At 32.8% G+C, this 19,719-nt stretch overlaps 2 protein-coding genes across 3 annotated transcripts; one reads left to right on the top strand and one right to left on the bottom strand.

The window, feature by feature from the left end:
- Positions 1-1,347: 1,347 nt before the first annotated feature.
- Positions 1,348-4,487, bottom strand: LOC107625583 (mitochondrial dicarboxylate/tricarboxylate transporter DTC-like). 2 transcript variants are annotated; one of them, XM_016328259.3, is made up of 6 exons: positions 4,285-4,487; positions 4,122-4,208; positions 3,806-3,867; positions 3,327-3,688; positions 2,388-2,602; positions 1,348-1,821 (listed from the first exon to the last, which is right to left on the bottom strand). In XM_016328259.3, the coding sequence occupies exons 1-6, from the start codon at positions 4,378-4,380 to the stop codon at positions 1,741-1,743; spliced, it is 903 nt and encodes a 300-aa protein (XP_016183745.1). In that variant the 5' UTR covers positions 4,381-4,487; the 3' UTR covers positions 1,348-1,740. The 2 variants fall into 2 exon arrangements, with proteins under 2 accessions (XP_016183745.1, XP_016183746.1); XM_016328260.3 differs by lacking the exon at positions 3,806-3,867 and having other exon boundaries at positions 3,327-3,630; positions 4,285-4,457.
- Positions 4,488-13,437: 8,950 nt separating this feature from the next.
- LOC107625584 (DHHC-type zinc finger family protein) lies at positions 13,438-18,098 on the top strand. The gene is made up of 7 exons (XM_016328261.3): positions 13,438-13,961; positions 16,058-16,150; positions 16,238-16,339; positions 16,517-16,594; positions 16,708-16,806; positions 16,892-16,987; positions 17,737-18,098. Exons 1-7 carry the CDS (start codon positions 13,671-13,673, stop codon positions 17,848-17,850), a joined length of 873 nt encoding a protein of 290 aa, XP_016183747.1. The 5' UTR covers positions 13,438-13,670; the 3' UTR covers positions 17,851-18,098.
- The last annotated feature ends 1,621 nt before the right edge of the window (positions 18,099-19,719 follow it).

Below are 19,719 nucleotides of genomic sequence, written 5' to 3'. Positions count from 1 at the left end.
TCAAAGAAGAAGAAGAAACACATAATGCTGTAAAATTACTTGAAAAAAGATGAACTTACATTCATTTAACTAAAAGAAAGAAAAAATAAGGAAAAAAAGAAGAAAAATGCATTAAAGAAAATGTTTTTGTGCATTTGTAGCAAAATTTTGATGTAGGAGTTCTGAATCCGAACTGTTATTATGATGAATTTGTTCCATTCTTGTTTTGGTGTATTTTGGAAAATTTGCGGTGTATTTTGGAAATATTTCGGTGTATTTTTATTCTGATAAGTTCTGCATAATTCAAAACTCTTCTTCTTCCTCCTCCTCATATTCTGCTACTGCTTCTTCTTTTTCATCATCATTATTATCATCTTTTTTTTTCTTGTTCATCTTTTTCTTCTTGTTTTACCTTCTCAAGTTTCTTCTTATTTTACTCTCTTAATAAGAATAAAAACAAAAAAAATCAAACAAAAAAGAAAAAACACATAATGCTGTAAAATTACTTGGAAGAGAATGAACCCGCATTCATTCAACTAAAAGAAAGAAAAAATAAGAAAAAAAAGAAGAAAAATGTATTGAAGAAAATATTTTTGTGCATTTGTAGCAAAATTTTCATTTAGTTCTGAATCTGAATTATTATTGTGAATTTGTGATGAATCTGTTCCATTCTTGTTTTGGTGTATTTTGGAAATCTTGCGGTGTATTTTGAAAATATTTCTGTGTATTTTTATTCTAATAAGTTCTACATAATTCAAAACTATTCCTCTTCCTCCTCCTCATCTTCTGTAGCTACTTCTTCGTCATTTTCTTATTTCATATTTTTATAATTCTTCTTGGGATGAAAAAATTAAACAAAGAAAAAAAAATTACATAATGTTACAAAATCAATAGAAAGAGGAGGGAAAAAAATAGTAACAACAGTAATAAAAAGAACAATGATGAAGATAAAACATGCGAAGAAAAAAGAGGAGAAACACAAAGAAGAAGGAGAAGAAGAAGAAAGAAGAGGAGGAGGAGGAACGCAGGATACAAACATTGGAGGAAGAACGGTATGATTTCACATGCACATTATGTAAGTGGATTTTTTTGGATTAGGGTTAACTTGTATGAACTTGTATGTCAAAATGCTTATATGTGTAGCAAAACTCTAAATTCATTTTCATGTTAAACCGAAAATACTTAAATATTTTCAAGTACTTTTTTAAAAACATTTGTTATCTTCCAACGTAGATTTTCTTCTTGGGTGTTTGGTTTTCATTTAGGTTATATTTTTCACAAACTATATTAATAAAGATATCAATAAAAGGGGAAAAGATAAAAGACTATACAATATGTACAAAGTAATCAATTCAACACCAGACACAATTTAGTAGAAAATTTAAACAATTTCAAGTCCAATAAAGATAAATCCAACAAAATACATATATACAACAACAACAATTAAATCATATTCTACTAGATAGAGTGCAAATGATGTCATTACGGCCTATCATGTATCATGTCTGTTTACTCAAAAAAAAACTTAGTTCCAAATAGAGCTTAGTATTTCTAGTAAGTAATTATGATTCACAAAGTCACTGCATGAATTGGTTTATAATCTTGGTTGTTGAACTATATTAGCGTCAGGTATGAATGCACACCATCAAAATAAGGTTGGAATTGGAAGTCAATCAATTAGGATCAGAGCTCCTGAGATCAAATGCTAAAAATGCATGAACTCAGCATTAACTAACAACCACCTCAAACTCAAACGTCGCTTCAACGAGCTTTTATTGTAATCTTTTTTTCATTGATTGATGCATCCAAACGACGAAGCTGTTTCATGATAAACCATGTAATCTGGATAATCGGACAATAAACTATTAGTTATCACTACAATAAGAATTTAACTTTAATCCAATGCACTTTATCTAATAATAAAACTGATGAGCTACTGAAACTGGCCAACTGTGCATCAGGCTACCTTGTATCATGAACGAAAATGACGATATACAATATGAAATAAATAATGAACACACCTAATGTTTTTGGGGGGAATAAAAGTATAATCTTCCCTCTTTGTAAATTTAACCCGAAGATCTGCCTACAATAATAGTCCCCCATTTTAAAAATCAAAACATCCCATCTAAAGATCTAAGTATTAAGAACCTTATTAGCCATTTCATCTTCATCCGAACATCCATATTCTAAATTTGAGAAGAAAATTAAAGAAAATAAAACTAATACAAAAATACAGAAAACTAAAATTTTAAACCCCTTCAATACCTTACCATAGAAAGCACCTAAAATTGAACTTTGAGAAAATCTTTGAAGTTAAAAAGAAAATAAATAAAAACTAACAAATAACCCACGGCAAAATAATTAAAATAATCAGTGCAGAGTGGACATAAGATAAAAAGCAGTACCATCGTCAGAGCAGCAACTCTGAAATAATAGAAACGGAACCCGGAGTAAAACATAGGAAGTCCTCCTGTCTTCAAGGTTTTGCGAACACAATCAAAACTACCAGTATAAGGATATTTTCCATAAGCATCAGGTTGCATAGTCTGAAGTTGGGTCTTGACATAGTCAAATGGCAAACTTAAAGCGCATCCGATGAAAGAAGAAATGGCACAGGCACCTATATAAAGAAAATAATGATATTAGTAGCAAAGAAATTACAATAATTGATGTACTAACTTCTTATGAGATATATGACAACTCAGATCTCAACCATACCTAGATAGAGAGGTGGACTCAAGTTACACTTATCTAATAACAAATGGAGTGTAACCAACACTATGTCAATCCAACAGTGTCTAACATAACTCAGAGCAAAAAGAGTTGGGATAAATATTTGGCATTTCAAAAGAGAATTTTTCACATGCCTGCTGCTGCTTATGACAAAAGGGAAAAATTTACCAAAGTTCCATGTAATATCACATAGCTGTTTAAGCCAAACACATTAGATCCTGTTGGATGTGAATTTATCAAAAAGAGAAAAAAATTTGTTGGGACTGATTTGTCCGTGAGGATATTATGTGAATGTTTACCCTAAGATAAAATTTCTCTTTATATGAGCTTAGGTTTATTATTTCAGTTCAATACAGTGAAAGTTGGCTTGTGTTATCTTGGTCCTAGTTATTAAACCTAGAATTGTTCTGCATAATGCCCCTCTAAATATTGTACGATTTTTTTTTTCTTTTGATTTCACTGTCATGATATGAAATGAAAGTCCACAAAACTAATGCCACCAATATGTTAAAATAAAATGAGTAACACCATTTTAACTACTCAAGAGTCTTGTTGAGAGAAATAGCATTAGTCAAATAAAATTATTCAACGCCAATAAAATTTTTACTTACCAATCGCACTAGTGGACTCTCCAAAACCAAGGGAATCCTTCAAGTACCTAAAACTCAGAGGATAACCAGCAATACGCCCTGTAATTAGTGCGGACTGCCTTGCTATTTCTGCCACAGAACCTCTCCAAAGCACCCGAACCCCTTCATCTGCAACAACACGATGAAGCGCATTGAAGACATTCGTGTAATTTTGGCGCTGAGAGGTGGGAAAAGTTGCATCAGCCTGCATACGAATTTGTGCCAACTGTGTTGGGATACTAAAAGCCCATCCCATTGTTAGAGCAGTTGAGGTAATCATAACTTCCTGGCGAAGTGACAAGGGTTTGCGATCATTATCCTCAGTTACTGCAGTTGCTATGATTCTAGAAAGCAATTAAAAACCACCGTGATAAAGAACACAGTGCAATTCCGTCATAAGCATACAAGTAGTGAGACCAAAGGATAGAAAGCAAATATTGTTAAGAATGACAAAAACTCACGAATATGATCCAAATTTAACAGCTCTATGCAGAGGCAGCCGGATTAGTGTAGCAGATAGACCCTATGTTAAGAATCAAGTTAGACACTGAGAGAACAAAGGATAGGGTATTGTTCACCTAGATGATGTGATTATTTTAACTATAATAAGAAATGAACGTTAAAGTTGGACCAAAATGAGCAACAGCTAAAAGTAACAATAATAGTAACAATAATATGAGCCATAGTAACAACTCATAACACACATGTTCAAATGCAGATTGGGAACGGCATGACATTCGAATAAAAATGATTGTGATGAAAGGAAATGAGAAATACCCTATAAAAGGCGGCATAACCCCCTTCTGTTTTGAGAATGTTGGATGCGATCTGCGCACCTGATCCTTGACCTAGTTGCATCCTCACCTACACCATAATCAGAGGATCATACATTAAATCAACCCAAAAAAAGAAGAAAGGCCGAAGGAATTTAGATTAGAACCTTGATCATATCCATTGGTTGAAGGAGGGAAACGCAGAGCAAGTTGAGGCCGATTTTAACAGGGTCCATATAATTTATCTTCGTCTCAATCTCCATTGATGGGCGAGGTAGTACTGAGAGAGTTCAGACTTCAGAGGAGTAACGGATCAATGGAGAAAAAGAACAACTACTACTCACTGAGTCACTGAACTGAACTAAGAATTAACATGGACGGAGAGTGTGTATTGTCTATTGTACCCCTTTCCAACACACGGTTGGGATGCCCCTATTGAGGCTGACCTGGCCTGATAATTTTGTTTCCCCAAAAGTAAAAATTTAAAAATATTATTTAAAAAATTTATTTTTAATAAAAATTATTTATACAAAATATGCCAAATTAATATTTACAAAAATTTCTTAACTTTTAAAATATACAAAAATATTTATAATAAAATACAATAAATTTAAAATTTTTAATAACTTTGTTAATAATAAAAAAATAAAAAAATCTAGGAACAACACTTTTATTAAAATATGGACAGCACTTAACTAATAAAAGAAAAAAAGAGTAATTTTATATCATTAGATGTAATCTCATATCATTAAAAATACTAATGATGGTTAATTGATGGCTACAAATAACAAAATTTGCTGACTCTCTAAGACGACCTCTAGTAAGAAACTCATCTCATCCCTTAAAAAGTAACTCCACATCAGCACAGTAAATAGAAACTCAAAGTATCTCTTTCTTCTCCATTAAGAGAAACTAACTTTATTCTTTATTATGATTTCACTTAATTAATTAATTAAAATAATTAAAATTAATATAATTATTATTTTTTATAATAATATTATTAAAATTTATAAATTAAAAAATAATTCAAAAATTAATTATTATAATTATTTATAAATTAATTATAATTTAATTATTTAATATAATTATTATTTAAATAATTAATATAAATTATTAATTAAATAAAAATATAATTATGTAATATAATTAATTATTATAATAATTAATTAATTTAAATTATTTTGTAAAATTATTTAATACAAAAAATATAATTAAACTAATTTGCAAAATTAATTAACATACATATAAAGAGTATGTAATATGCAAGAGTCATAATATATATGTATACAATACAATGACCATTTTATATATATATTTTAATTTTTTTATCGACATTCCACGTGTCAAATATTTGTTGGCGTGAGACTTTTTTTTTGAGTAGACATTTTTCTTTTGAGTAGAAATTTTTCTCATCAATCTATGTTAAGGAACTCATTTGAGTTCACACTTCAACAGATAAAAGTCCCCTTATATTAGAGGAGGAACTTAGGATGAGCAGCCTTGGAGTTGCTTTAACACTCTTCTAAAAAAAATTATTTATATATTCATTTATATTTTAACAGTCCCAAATAAGCTTGACAGACTAATAAGATTAATTAGTGAGTCTAAATCTGACGTATTAATGTATTAAAATTTTTATAATGATCTAAGTCTAGGCTTTTTTTGTAAGTTGTAACAAACCATACCAAGTTAGGTTAAATATAGACTAGGTTATAGGTCTTTAACTGCTTAGTCTATTTTGAAAGAGCCTAACAGCGAAAACAATACAAATATCCAACACAAGAACAATATGAAAGCACTCACAACACAATATGACAGCAACTATGAACAAGCAAATATAGCAATTAAAGCAATAACAATAACACACCGAGATTTTAACGTGGAAAACCCCTCAATGTGAGAGGTAAAAATCACAAGTCGTCCAAACCAATGAAATAGCTCCACTATAATCAAATGAAGTACAAGAGAGTCTCAAACAAAGCACAAAAACGTACATATAACCAGCCAAAATATCAAAGGACCAAAGCTTACAAATGAGAAGCAAGAAGATAAAAAATACCCAAAAACAGAGCTGTTGTTCGAAGCCTATTTCTCCCTCTGCAGACCTCCAATTAAAATCTTCACCATTCAGAATGAATAAAAAAATGAGAAGAATTTGCAGTCCAAATTTCACGTCGATCCAACGGTGAAATAATGAGAAACTACTGTTCAAAGATTGCTGCTTTGTGTAAAAACGGTAAACATATTTTCTCTCTTGCGAAGCCAATTTCTCCCACTGCAAAACTCCAATTAACATCTCTACTAACCAGAATGAAGAACAAAATGAGAGGAACATGCAGTTATTTCAAGCCGATCCAACGGTGAACGAATGAGAAACTGCCATTTGACATTTACTGCTTTGTATAAAAACGGAAGTTCAGTTTTTCCTCTTCTCTCTCACTTTGGTGGTTATACTCTCTACCTCTCAAAATGATCCCAAAAATCCTATTAGGGTTATGGCACAATGGTTGCAAAGAGATACCCTCAAAAAGTTGGGCTTGGGCCTCACAAAGGAGAAAAAAACCTAACAAATCTCTCCCTTCTCGACTAGGTGGAGGCCCTCGCCTTTCCGGCTATCAAACAACATGTTTTAAACTTATCTCTTGACAATGCTTTTGTCATCATATCAGCACCATCGTTATCAGTGTGAACTTTCTCAAGTTCTAACAACTTGGAATCTAACACATCCCGTAACCAGTGATACCTAACATCAATATGTTTAGATCTTGCATGAAAAGTAGAATTCTTGGCAAGATGAATAGCACTTTGACTTTCTTGCTTGAAACCAAGTGCTATAAGAAACTTCTTCATCCACAATAACTTCTTTACATGCTTCAGTTGCTGCAATAAGCTCTGCCTCTGTGATAGAAAGTGTAACACACTTTTGTAGCCTTGATTGCCATGAAATAGCTCCCCTTGCAAATTTGACCAAATAACTTGAAGTAGACTTTCAAGAATCAATATCTTTTGCCATGTCTGCATCAGTAAAGCCAACTAGCAAATGTTTCTCACCACCAAAACTCAAACTCAAGTTAGTTGTACCTTTGAGATATCTCATAATTCATTTAACAGTATTCCAATGTTCTTTACCTGGATTAGAGAGAAAATGACCCATAGTACCAACTGCATGAGCAATGTCTGGTCTAGTACACACCATAGCATACATCAAGCTTTCAACAGCTGAGGCATAAGGAATTTCATCCATTGCTTGCTTCTCCTCATCAGTGGTTGGACACTACTTGGTACTCAACTTAAAATGAGGAGCAAAAGAACTAGCAACACATTTGGCATCATTCATGCCAAACCTTTGAAGCACCTTCTTTATGTACTTCTCTTGTGACAAATAAAGCTTCTTGGAATCTCTATAACGAGTAATAGTCATGCCCAAAATCTGTTTGGCAGGACCCAAGTCCTTCATAGCAAATAACTTGCTCAATTGTTTCTTCAACTCATTAATCCTCAAAGCATTCTTGCCCACAATCAAAATATCATCCACATAGAGCAAAAGAATGATAAAATCACCATCAAAAAATTTTTGCACAAATACATAATGATCTGAAGTTGTCTTACAGTAACCATGCTCTCCCATAATAGATTTAAACTTCTTGTACCACTGTCTTGGAGTTTGCTTCAACCCATAAAGACTCTTCTTAAGTTTGCACACAAAATCTTCCTTTCCTTTAACAACAAAGCCTTCCAGTTGCTCCATGTAGATCTCCTTGTCTAAATCACCATGAAGAAAAGCTGTCTTCACATTCATTTGCTCAATCTCTAGATCAAGAGATACTACTAATCTAAGCACAGCACGAATGGATGACATCTTCACAACAAGAGAAAAGACCTCCTCATAATCAACACCTTTTCTCTGGCTAAAGCCTCTAACAACCAATCTAGCTTTATACCGAGGTTTAGAATTGTGTTCTTCATTCTTGATTCTGAATACCCATTTGTTCTTCAAAAACTCGCATACCCTTCGGTAACTTCACTAACTCATAGGTATCATTCTCAAGCAAGGACTTCATTTCTTCTTGCATAGCTTCAAGCCATTGAGCTTTGCTTGCATTTTCAACAGCCTCTCCAAAGTATTCAGTTTCTCCCCCATTAGTCAACAAAACAAACTCATATGGAGAATACCTTGACGAAGGCTTCCTCTCTCTTGTAGAGCTTCTAAGTGCATTTTCAGGAATTTCCAAAGCTGGTTGTTCATATTGATCATCATCACCAACTTCATCAAGTATCAGATCAATTGTTCCATCTTCACCTGCACCTATATCATGCTTATTATTTTGAACTTCAACTCTACCATCTTCCACCATAGGCATAGAGGGAGTAATATCCAAGTCAGAAAAATCATCACTAGGCTAAACCATTGGCTTCTCTGCATTATCTATATCCTTCAATGTTTGGTCTTCAACATCTCTACTCCGAATCACCTTTTTGCTAACAGGATCATAAAACCTGTAATCAAACTCGTCCATCCCATAACCAATAAAAATATACTGCTTAGTCTTTACATCAAGTTTAGATCTCTCATCTTTAGGAATATGAACAAAAGCTTTACATCTAAAGATTCTTAAATGATTATAAGAAACATCTTTACCTGACCATACCTTCTCTGGCACTTCAAATTGCAAGGGAACACATGGTGTCCGGTTCAAGACATGAACAACAGTGCTTAAAGCTTCACCCCAAAAAGATTTTGCCAATCCAGACTATGACAACAAGTATCTAACATTTTCAACCAATGTTCTGTTCATCCTTTCAGCCAAGCCATTCAACTAAGGAGTCTTCGGAGGAGTCTTCTGATGTCTTATACCATGCTTTTTACAATAAGCATCAAATAGACCTGAGTACTTACCACCGTTGTCATTACGAATGCATTTCAACTTTTTCCCATTTTCTCTTTCAACAGAAGCTTGAAATTGCTTGAACACATTTAAAACTTAATCTTTGGTCTTCAAAGCGTAAACCCATAATTTCCTAGAATGATCGTCAATAAAAGTTACAAAATAGATAGACCCTCCAAGTGTTCTTATCTTCATCGGTCCACATACATCAGAATGCACCAAGACAAGTATCTCCGGCTTCCTTGAAGGTGGATGGCTCTTGAAAGAAGCCCTGTTTTATTTTCCAGCAAAGCAATGGTTGCACTTTTACAAAGAAACCTTGCAACCAGATAAAAGATTCCTCTTGGATAACATATTCATACCCTTCTCACTCATATGACATAATCTCTTATGCCATAAATCAGTTTCATCAATAAACTCAGTAGCATTAACAACATCTTTCACAATCTTTGCTTGAGTTAAATAAAGAGTAGAGTGTTGTGTATCTCTAACAACAACCATGGAACCCTTGGTGAGCTTCCAACTATCACGAAAGAATGAACTATCCAAGTATTCATCACACAACTTACCAACAAAAAGTAGGTTCAACCGAATATCTGGAACATGTTTCACATGGTTCAAAGTCAACTTGGTACCATTGGAGGTTTCTAAGCAAACTTGTCCAACACCGGCACATTTTGCAACACCTTGGTGAGCCATTTTCACATCAATAAAATCACCAGGAGCATAAGATATAAACAATTCTCTCCTATATGTAACATGAATAGAAGCACCACTATCAACAAGGTTAACAGATTCAAACTCCTCAACAAGAAGAAAATCATCATGAGTAACATTGACTTTGTCTTCAATGCTACCACCATCTTTATTTTTGCTCTTGTCTTTACTTGCTTTGTGGTGGACGAAATCACTTTGGCTTTCTCCTTCTTTAGCTGCCAACAAAATTTCTTCACATGTCCCTTTTGACCACAATGATGACACTCAATATTTTTATACTTACTCCGAGACTTGCTTCTGCTTTGGTCTCAACTTTTAGGACCTCGACTTTGTTTCTCCCCCTAGACTCAGAAACAAGAACATCTGAATATGTAGTCGATGTACCTTGTGGCTTTTTTCTTATTTCTTCATTCAAAATACTGCTCTTGGCAAGATCCATAGAGATTACACCATCAGGAGCAGAATTAGACAATGACATTCTAAGAATTTCCCACGAGTCTGGTAAGGAGTCAAGAAGTAACAATCCTTGAACCTCTTCATCAAACTTGATACCCATGGAAGATAACTGATTCATAATTCCTTAGAAGTTATTCAAGTGATCTGTCATTGATGTCCCATCTGTATATTTTAAAGCCAACAACTGCTTGATAAAAAACATCTTGTTATTCCCAATTTTTCTAGTATACAACTGTTCAAGTTTAATCCAAAGGGTCCTAGCATGTGTCTCTCCGATAATATGGTTCAACACATTATCATCAACACACTGCCTAATATATCCACAAACTTGTCTATGCAACAAAGTCCAATCATCATCAGATTTATCATTATGCTTCTCTGCACCAAAAACTGGTTTATGAAAATTTTTGACATAAAGTAAATCTTCCATCTTTGACTTTCACAAATCATAATTAGGACCATTAAGAGTGATCATCCTACTAGTATTAGTATTAGCTTCTATTGTTCATAGAATCACAAGCCCAGAAAAATACCAACAAGCTCTGATACTAGTGTGAAAGAGCCTAGCAGCGGAAATAATACAAATATCCAACACAAGAACAATATGGAAGCACTCACAACATAATATGACAGCAACTATGAATAAACAAATATAGCAAGTAAAGCAATAACAAGAACACGCCGAGATTTTAACGTGGAAAATCCCCTACATGTGAGAGGTAAAAACCACGAGTCGTCCAGACCAATGAAATAGCTCCACTATAATCAAATGAGATACAAGAGAGTCTCAAACAAAGCACAAAAACGTGCATATAACCAGCCAAAATATCAAAGCACCAAAGCTTACAAATGAGAAGCAAGAAGATGAAAAATACCCAAAAATAAAGCTGCTGTTTGAAGCTTATTTCTTCCTCTGCAAACCTACAATCAAAATCTCCACTATTAGAAATGAAGAACAAGATGAGAAGAATCTGTAGTTCAAATTTCACGTCGATCCAATGGTGAAATAATGAGAAACTGCTGTTTAAAGATTGCTACTCTCTGTAAAAATGGTAAACATATTTTCTCTCTTGCGAAGCCAATTTATCCCATTGTAAAACTCCAATCAACATCCCCACCGACCATAATGAAGAACAAAATGAGAGAAACACGCAGTTCAAATTTCAAGCCGTTCCAACGGTGAACGATTGAGAAACTGCTATTTAAAGCTTACTGCTTTGCATAAAAACGTGATTCTGTTTTTTCTCTTCTCTCTCTCACTTTGGTGGCTATACTCTCTATCTCTCAAAATAACCCCAAAAATCTGATTAGGGTTATGGTACAATGGGTGCAAAGAGACACCCTCAAAAAGTTGGGCTTGGACCTCACAAGGGAGAGAAAAACCCAACATATTTCCATCCTTGTTTGGAGACTAAGCCCGCTTTATTTATTTTGTTTGTACTTAGATACTAGTCATTAATGAAGGATATATTATTGGTAGTGGTAGGTAGGGATGGATGTGGGTCGGGTATCCGACGAGGGCTCATGGTTCGACTCGTTTTAGGCTCGACTCGATTCGTTTTATTAAATAGGCTAGATTTGGACTATTTGTAAAGCTTATTAGTTAAAAAGGTTATGTCATATGCTTTAAAAAAAGCCTACAAAATTCGTTGGGTCGCTCATCAAAATATTATTTTGTAAAAAAAATAAATTATTTTTAGTTTAGAATTTAGACTTTCAACCATAGATATCAGAACCGAATCGATAATTAATCCGATCAGAACACTAGATCACTAGGTTATTAGTTCAATCGTTGGATCAGTGGTTCGATCCAATTTTTAGTGGGTCTGATGTTTGGACGGTTCAAAAGTAATTTGGTTTGATCAACTGACTGGATTTTTGGTTGAATCGGTCAGGTCGAACCGAATCTGATAACTATATTTTTAACTATTCACTTATATTAAATACAAAATAAAAGTTTATGGATTGTAAATATGCTTATAATATGTGACTAATAACGATTGATATATAAATGATTATGCTTTACAAATTATAAATTTTAGAATGCAGTTAATGTCAATTTAGAATTTTTAAATTTATTATTTTGAGTTATAATTCACGAAATAGATGACTATTCACGCGATTAATGTAAAAATTAAGGTAGTTATTTTTTTTTATTAATGTGGCATTACATAATTAGATGACGTATAAAATTATTTTACACTCACAGTACATACAGAGACGGATCTACTTATAGGAGGCTGGGGCAAGTGTTTCCACAAAAATTTGTAATTTCTTTACTTATATATGAATACATATAGAATAGATGCCCCTAATTATTTGTCCACATTGTTAAAATAATTTTGAAGTTATTTTTATTTTAAATTTTAAAATATAATTTCTATAAGTAAGTTTTAGTGACTTATTTGTTGTTTAACTATTTAGTTTCAAAAAAAAAAAAATATATTATTTTACTTATAATTTTATTATTTTACTTATTTATTTTTCTAAAAAAATAACTTCTTTTAATTAAAGATAATAAAAAAAATAAAATAAAATATATTATTTTTAAATTCAAATAAAATAAAAAAATTTAATCGCAGAAAAAATTATTATCATTATAACAAAAAAAGTAAATATTTTTAATATTGTACTAAAGAAAATAAATTTAATATACAATTGTTGATCTTATATAAATATTATAACAAGGATTGTGTCCTTAGCTTTGCTACATTTCTCTCCACTTAACCAAATTTATCTTTTGTCATAACACATGCTAATAATTAATTATATATATGGCATGAATGCATTGTTTATGAATTACACTTTATATATAATTTAATTATCAGTCACTCAGTAATACTATTGTATTATAATTTTATAATATTGTATTATATATTATATTATATTAAACTATAAAATCATTATTTATTTTTATTATTTAAATATTTATTTTACTATAATTTTATATATTTAACCTTTTATTTAATTATTATTGGGTCAAATAATTTAACCAATAATTCACCAATCAAACTATTAATCCAGTAATTCAATAGTTTGTTCGAATTAATTACTTATTCAATTCTGATAATTATATTATAAATTTATTTTATTTATATAAAAAATTTTCCAAAATTACATTGTTCTTTAATTTCACAGGCCTATAAAATCGAGATATAATGCATAAAAATATAATTATTTTTTATTATCAGTCAAATTGAAAATATAAACTTGTAAAAACAGAAAACAAAAACCTTATTTAAGAAAAAAAAAAATCTCTCTGGGTTAAACATTGATTGATAATGATGATTTTAGGAATGAGCAGTTCCATACTTGCATCCCATCGCACAGAGAAAAAGAAAGAGTGAAATTAAAGGCAACGGCACCGTACTCATAACTTCGGACACAGGTCATCATCAGTCATCTCTCATTAATCATTATTCATCTCTCTCTCTCTCTCTCTCGCGGAGACGCCGTCGTTTTGCACTAAACGCCGGTGCCTCCGCCCCCTTCCTATGGCCGAGAAATCCAAGCACCTGCGTCGTTTCCGCTGGTCGCTGCCGGTGAGCCTCGTCATTTTGTCCATCGCCTACATCTATGCCTCCACCGTCTTCGTCTTCGTAGACCGGTGGTTCGGTCTCCTCTCCTCTCCTGGCCTCATAAACAGCGCCGTTTTCACCGCTCTTGCAGCCATGTGCGTCCTCACCTACCGCCGCGCCATCTCCACCGATCCCGGCCACGTCCCCGCCACCTACATGCCCGACGTTGAAGATTCCGAATCACCAATCCACGAGATCAAGCGCAAGGTTTTCTCAAACTTTCTCATTTACTCACTTTGCATATCTTGATTCCGTTGCGAGATTGAACTTTTATGATAGACCTACTTTAGATACTTATTGTTGAAATATTGTAGATTTTAATGTTATGCATATTCTGTGCGGCATTTTGGGAGGGTTGAGGTTTCTTGTTAAAAAGAGAACATAAATATTGGAAATTGAATATTGAGCTGAAATTGATTTTGGGTTTGGTTTGGGTTTGAGTTTGTGGGTATTGTGAGTTCGTGATATGTGAGAGTGGCGGTAGTAGAAAGTTTAGTGAGCTTTCAGTTTCAATATGAAGCATGCGTCCGTTGCTGATTGGGAAGTAGTGATGTTTGTGAGGCTTAGGGTTCTAGAACAGACGTTATGTGGTTAAAATGTTTTGTCTTTTCTGGTAGAATGCTTTCGTCTTAACTGGAGTGAGTTACTTAGATGATGTTGTGGAAATGCTGCTTTGGTTGTTTTGGTGTGATGGTTTCTGTTCTATGGCCATGGTGCATTTACAGCAAAGGATTATCTAGTCAAGGTTTTGCTGTTTGGTGCAATGATGCAAGCTCTTGTATATTGGTTTTATTTTATTATTTGGTTGCTACTTGCTAGGGCACAAAAGTGCAAGCTTTTACAAGTTGGTGTTGTGTTGATGTGAGATAATTTTTTCCATTTGAAAAGGTTAATAATTGTGTTGTGTTCTTGGCTGGAATGAATGATCTTCCATATCTGATATGACTGTTAAGGTGTAATGGAAATGATTTCGAGGTTGTTGGTTTTGGCTAGCAATTAAATTTGTTGTTATTCTCCATTAAATGATTTCATTTATCTTCTTTTTTAGCCAAAGCATTTTGTTGTTTCATTTCAGAGTTTAATACTCTAGAAGTTAGAGAATATAGATTCTCAGGTGGAATGTAATGTTTGGAAACCAATTTTAATTTGTCAATCAGAAATAAAGAATTTAAGGATTTAGTACAGCTTGAAATGATTTTTTGAGCAATTTGATTGGAGAGATTATTGTTCAATGCTTCAACACAATACAGTGAAATTGAAAACGCTTCAAATGCATTGTTTCTTATAGCATTCATGGTCTGAGGCATGAATTAGCGAGTATGAGAGATTGGATGAACATAGGGTAGTGCTGAGAGAAAACCAGAATTGGAGAACAGAGAGAGGAGTAGAAAAACGTGTATTGCAAGTAATGAGTGTGTTGATACCAAAGAGGAGTGATTTCCAGTTTATATAGGACACTCATGTTACACATTATATCTCATACACTGCACACATAGTAGTATAGCAGCTGGGCACTAACATAACAGACTCAACTTTCCACTAATAGCACTAACAGATTTTATACTACTCTAACTACCATTACCTTTGATAGTTTCTATGTTTACATTAGATGTGATGACATGGATAAGAGTGGGTTTAGTCTGTTGCTGATTGTTCCTAAATTTCTTTCTATTTGAATCTGATGGAATAGAAGACGAAAAAAAAAAAAAAAAAGAATTGAAGAACACTTCCCCAGCCCCAAAAAAGAAAAAAGTAAATGAAGGTGGAAAAAAAAAGGAACATTGCCAAAACATAAACCACTTTAGTGCAGTGCTTGAAGGTGAACATTGAGGCATGCTATCAGTCAGAAATTAATCTATAGTCAAACTTTTGATTTAACTCCTGAAAACTAACGAGTTCCTAACACTAGGACAAGGAATTGTGATAACTCACGTCTTGCAACTATGCTTTGCTAATTAAAAAGCTATCTCATCTATCCAATCTCATAACCATGGCTATAAATTTGATTGGTTTAGCCCAGCCTTGTTTCCTGTCTTTCTGCCTTTTGATGGTCAATATGCTTATGAACTGCAGAATCATGTGGAGTCCTTGAAATCAGGGTATTATCTTTTGTGCTCCTTATTGAATCTTTTTCGTCTAAACATGACTATGAAATTATTTAGAGATGTTAACAATTTGAATTTTTACTCTTGAAAGAAAGGAATAATGTATTCTTGATCTTACAATAATTCCCATAAACAAGTTGTTTATTAATATTGAACATCATGAACTTTCATCTGATGGTTCTTTGGGTCTGCAAGCAGAGTGGAGATCTGCGATATTGCCAAAAATGTTCACACTATAAGCCTCCCCGTGCACATCATTGTCGGATTTGCAAAAGATGTGTGCTTCGAATGGTATGCATGATTTCATTATTTGAATTATTATTCAAGGTTTGTCTCGGATTTTCTAAATAATGACAAGTTTCATGTCTTGGTTGTAAGGATCACCATTGCATTTGGATAAATAACTGCGTCGGCCATGCAAACTATAAGGTCTTCTTCATCTTTGTCTTGTATGCTGTAATTGCATGCATCTACTCCCTGGTATGTCACATATTTCATTATCTGCACGAGTTTGTTTTCATTTTGATTATGACTTCTATTAAACTCTATTTGCATGAATGTAACATGGGGCCTGATTTAGTTTCCTAGCGGTGCTAGATTTGGTGGTTTTGCTTGGGCTGACAATCTTTTCGTTTTCCATATCTCACAACTTTGTAGGTCTTACTTGTCGGAAGTCTAGCTTATGATGGCGTTCAGGATGATGATAAAAGTGGCGGCTCTTTCAGAACTGTATATGTAAGTTCTGCTAAGGGTTATTTTATATATAAATCTATCTTTGATAGAAAAGTACTCCTTATCTAAACTCAGCAATTTTGTTTCTTATGAAATTCATCCTTTTTATTTTCCAGGTTGTTTCGGGCCTCTTGCTGGTCCCTTTATCTATAGCATTATGTGTGCTTTTAGTATGGCATGTCTATCTCATCTTACATAACAAGACTACGATAGAGGTTATTAGATGTTTTCAGTTCTGCATTGTTATTTGTTGTATTAGCCTGATATTAACTTTTATTAAACGGGCAATCTTGTTCGCAGTATTATGAAGGAGTGAGAGCTCTGTGGCTTGCTGAGAAAGGTGGAAGTATCTATAAACATCCATATGACCTTGGCCCATATGAGAATTTGACTTCTGTAAGAGCTGAAGAATCCTATTTTAGTATTTTAACTCTTTGCAACCATTAGGTCATCTTCTTTCTCCACTTGTTTCATCTTGACCATGATGGATGACTTTATAGATTGAATTCAGGTTTAACATTTTCCATTGATTATCCTAGTCATTATTAGCTAGGGCTAAATGCACATATACTGAATGTTTTAGGAAGGTCATGAAGATTTGGTAGGCTTTTAGATGACCTGTCTACTTCTTAACAGAGCCTGTCTATATTGCTTTACAGGAAAGTATTAAGTAGCTTGGTTATTTCATTTCTATATAGAAAAAATTCTAATATCTGTAGTTGTAATTCATTATGGTTCAAAGTTTTTCTTTGTCACAGCAGTTCACTAATTGTTGGAAATTATGATAGAATTGAATCATATCAGAGAGCATAAAATATGATCTTAGTTCTAGTTTTGAAGTTTATCATTATTTTCTTATTAGTATTATTAGGGTTTTACTATTATTATAAATAGAGGCTAGTATTTTCTCTTTAACACCTTACATAAGAATAATATATTCTCTCATTTGCTCTTTACTCTATTATTTTCCTGGTTAATCATGGATTTTAGTACTAATAAGGGTTTCTAATGTACAAAATCTATTGCTTCTCTTTCTTCTTTGGATGTGCTCCTTTTTATTAGTTTATCATTTAGCTCAGTTTATTAATTGCCCCTAATAATTGAAAATTATTTTTATAATGACATAATATCTCATTTTAACGCAGGTTTTGGGTCCAAATATCCTTAGCTGGCTATGGCCTACGGCAGGCCATATAGGTTCTGGACTTAAGTTCCGCACCGGCTACGATGTTGTGCAAGGAGCATCAACATCGAAATGAAGTTTTGATCCAAATGAAGTTTTGATGTTGCTTCATCATGGGCATTGTTTTGCGAAACAGATGATAAGCGAAAAAGAACAACGATCGAAATTAAATGGAAAGGGAAGCTCCTGTACTTCCTCTCCAGAGTTTCCTGATACAAGGAATTCATTAACCATGTTTGTACACACCACAGTTTGTTGTAAAGAAACTAATAAATTTATAATTCATCAAAATGTGAAAAAAAGTAACCAATGTTTAGAGGTTTACCTATCTGCTGCTTTTTTTTCTTTCCTTTTTGATGTATAATTATCTCAAGTTATTTTAATGTCTAATATTACTAAAAAAAAATAGGCTAAACTGTCTTACGAGAGAAATGACCTTTTTTGAACATACTAAAATAAAAGTAAAATTAGCTAGCATAAATTGGCTCCATATGAGTTTCAATGCCAATTTGCCATTAATAATACTTTGGTCTGCTAAGAATTATTAATTTGCTGTCTCAACCACTGGATGCATCTCTTTCACAAATAGTTTAATAACCAAAATATTTTTTAACATCTTTAGTGACTGCTCTTGTGATAGGCTTCATAGAAATGTTATAATCTCCGTATTGCACTCTGGAGTTTATACAACATTGGTAATTTATTCGCACTGAACATGTCAAGAAAGTTTTGAGTGATGACAAAGCAAATTAGTTATAAACACGATGCAGCAAGTGTCGGGGTTCGTGCTTTGTATATGCGGCAATTTATTGGTTAAGGACAAATATTTAAATAAAACTCGAATTTGCAACAGATTAGTCATTTGCCTGCTGGCTAGAAGATGCTGGCTAGAAGATACGGTAGGGAATAAAAAAAAGTATAAAGACCATGCGAGGCATCTACAATAGCAGAAGTGTATCCGTTCAATAGCGGAATTGAGTATGCAATGCACTAATATATATGCCTATCTGGATATTGATAAACGTAAACATTTTTTGTTCTTAATTGCAATGCTCTCTTTCTACATAATGTACCGAAAAGTTCATGAGTATTTTGGAAGTATATTTAATACTTGCTCAGTTGCTCTAACAATGTGTGGTTGTATATGCTCATGCTCATGGAGTACTCTTAAATTTGAAGCAATAATATCATATTTTGGTGTATTCAAATTCCAGCAGGAAGATTCCCAGGAGAAATATGTACCAACTACCAACTGAACTATCGAGAGATAGTTAGGTACATTAGGTAGAAATTAAAAGATGCAAAGCGAGAAATAGAAATTGAAACAAGAATGAAATTCTAATTTAATTTGTATAAAGGGTAAAATTAAAATTAATTAATTGAAATGAAGGTATTTTAGGTATAAAATATTATTAAAGTTTCACTCTCTATCTCTAAAAATTTTAGTCTCCCGTGTCCTTATTTTTTGCAGGTACTAAAATACAGAAATTTTGGAGACAGAGACAGAAATTTTAATACTAATCTCTGAACCAACAAACATAATATTAAATCTCAGTCTCTCTTCTCAGTACCTCAAAACAAACGCTACCTTAGTGTTAAGGTCAAGTTCTTCGTTCACTGTTGTCTTTCTCAGCCATCATTAGGATATTTGGTGTATTTTGCCAAATTGAATTTATAGAAGTTTATATTCAATGATACTAAATTTGCGAGATAAATCTCTTGGATATTTGTGAAGCTTTGGTAAATTTTAGTGAAAAAATTTGACTAGTAAATATTTTAAAGAATATTTTACTTATGTATTTTTTTTAAAATAAGAAATAGATATTTATTGATGCAAATAAGGTTATAATTAGGATCACTTGAAAGTTTTTTATTTATATAATTAAAAAACTTTAATATCTCTAGCTATCGCAAATCTGGAAGTTGTGTAACTACACAACTATCA

Source organism: Arachis ipaensis, chromosome B2, assembly GCF_059453495.1.
Source record: "Arachis ipaensis isolate K30076 ecotype BB chromosome B2, ASM5945349v1, whole genome shotgun sequence".
NCBI lineage: Eukaryota > Viridiplantae > Streptophyta > Magnoliopsida > Fabales > Fabaceae > Arachis > Arachis ipaensis.
Note: the sequence above shows the minus strand (reverse complement) of the source record. Positions and strands in the feature narration are given on the sequence as shown.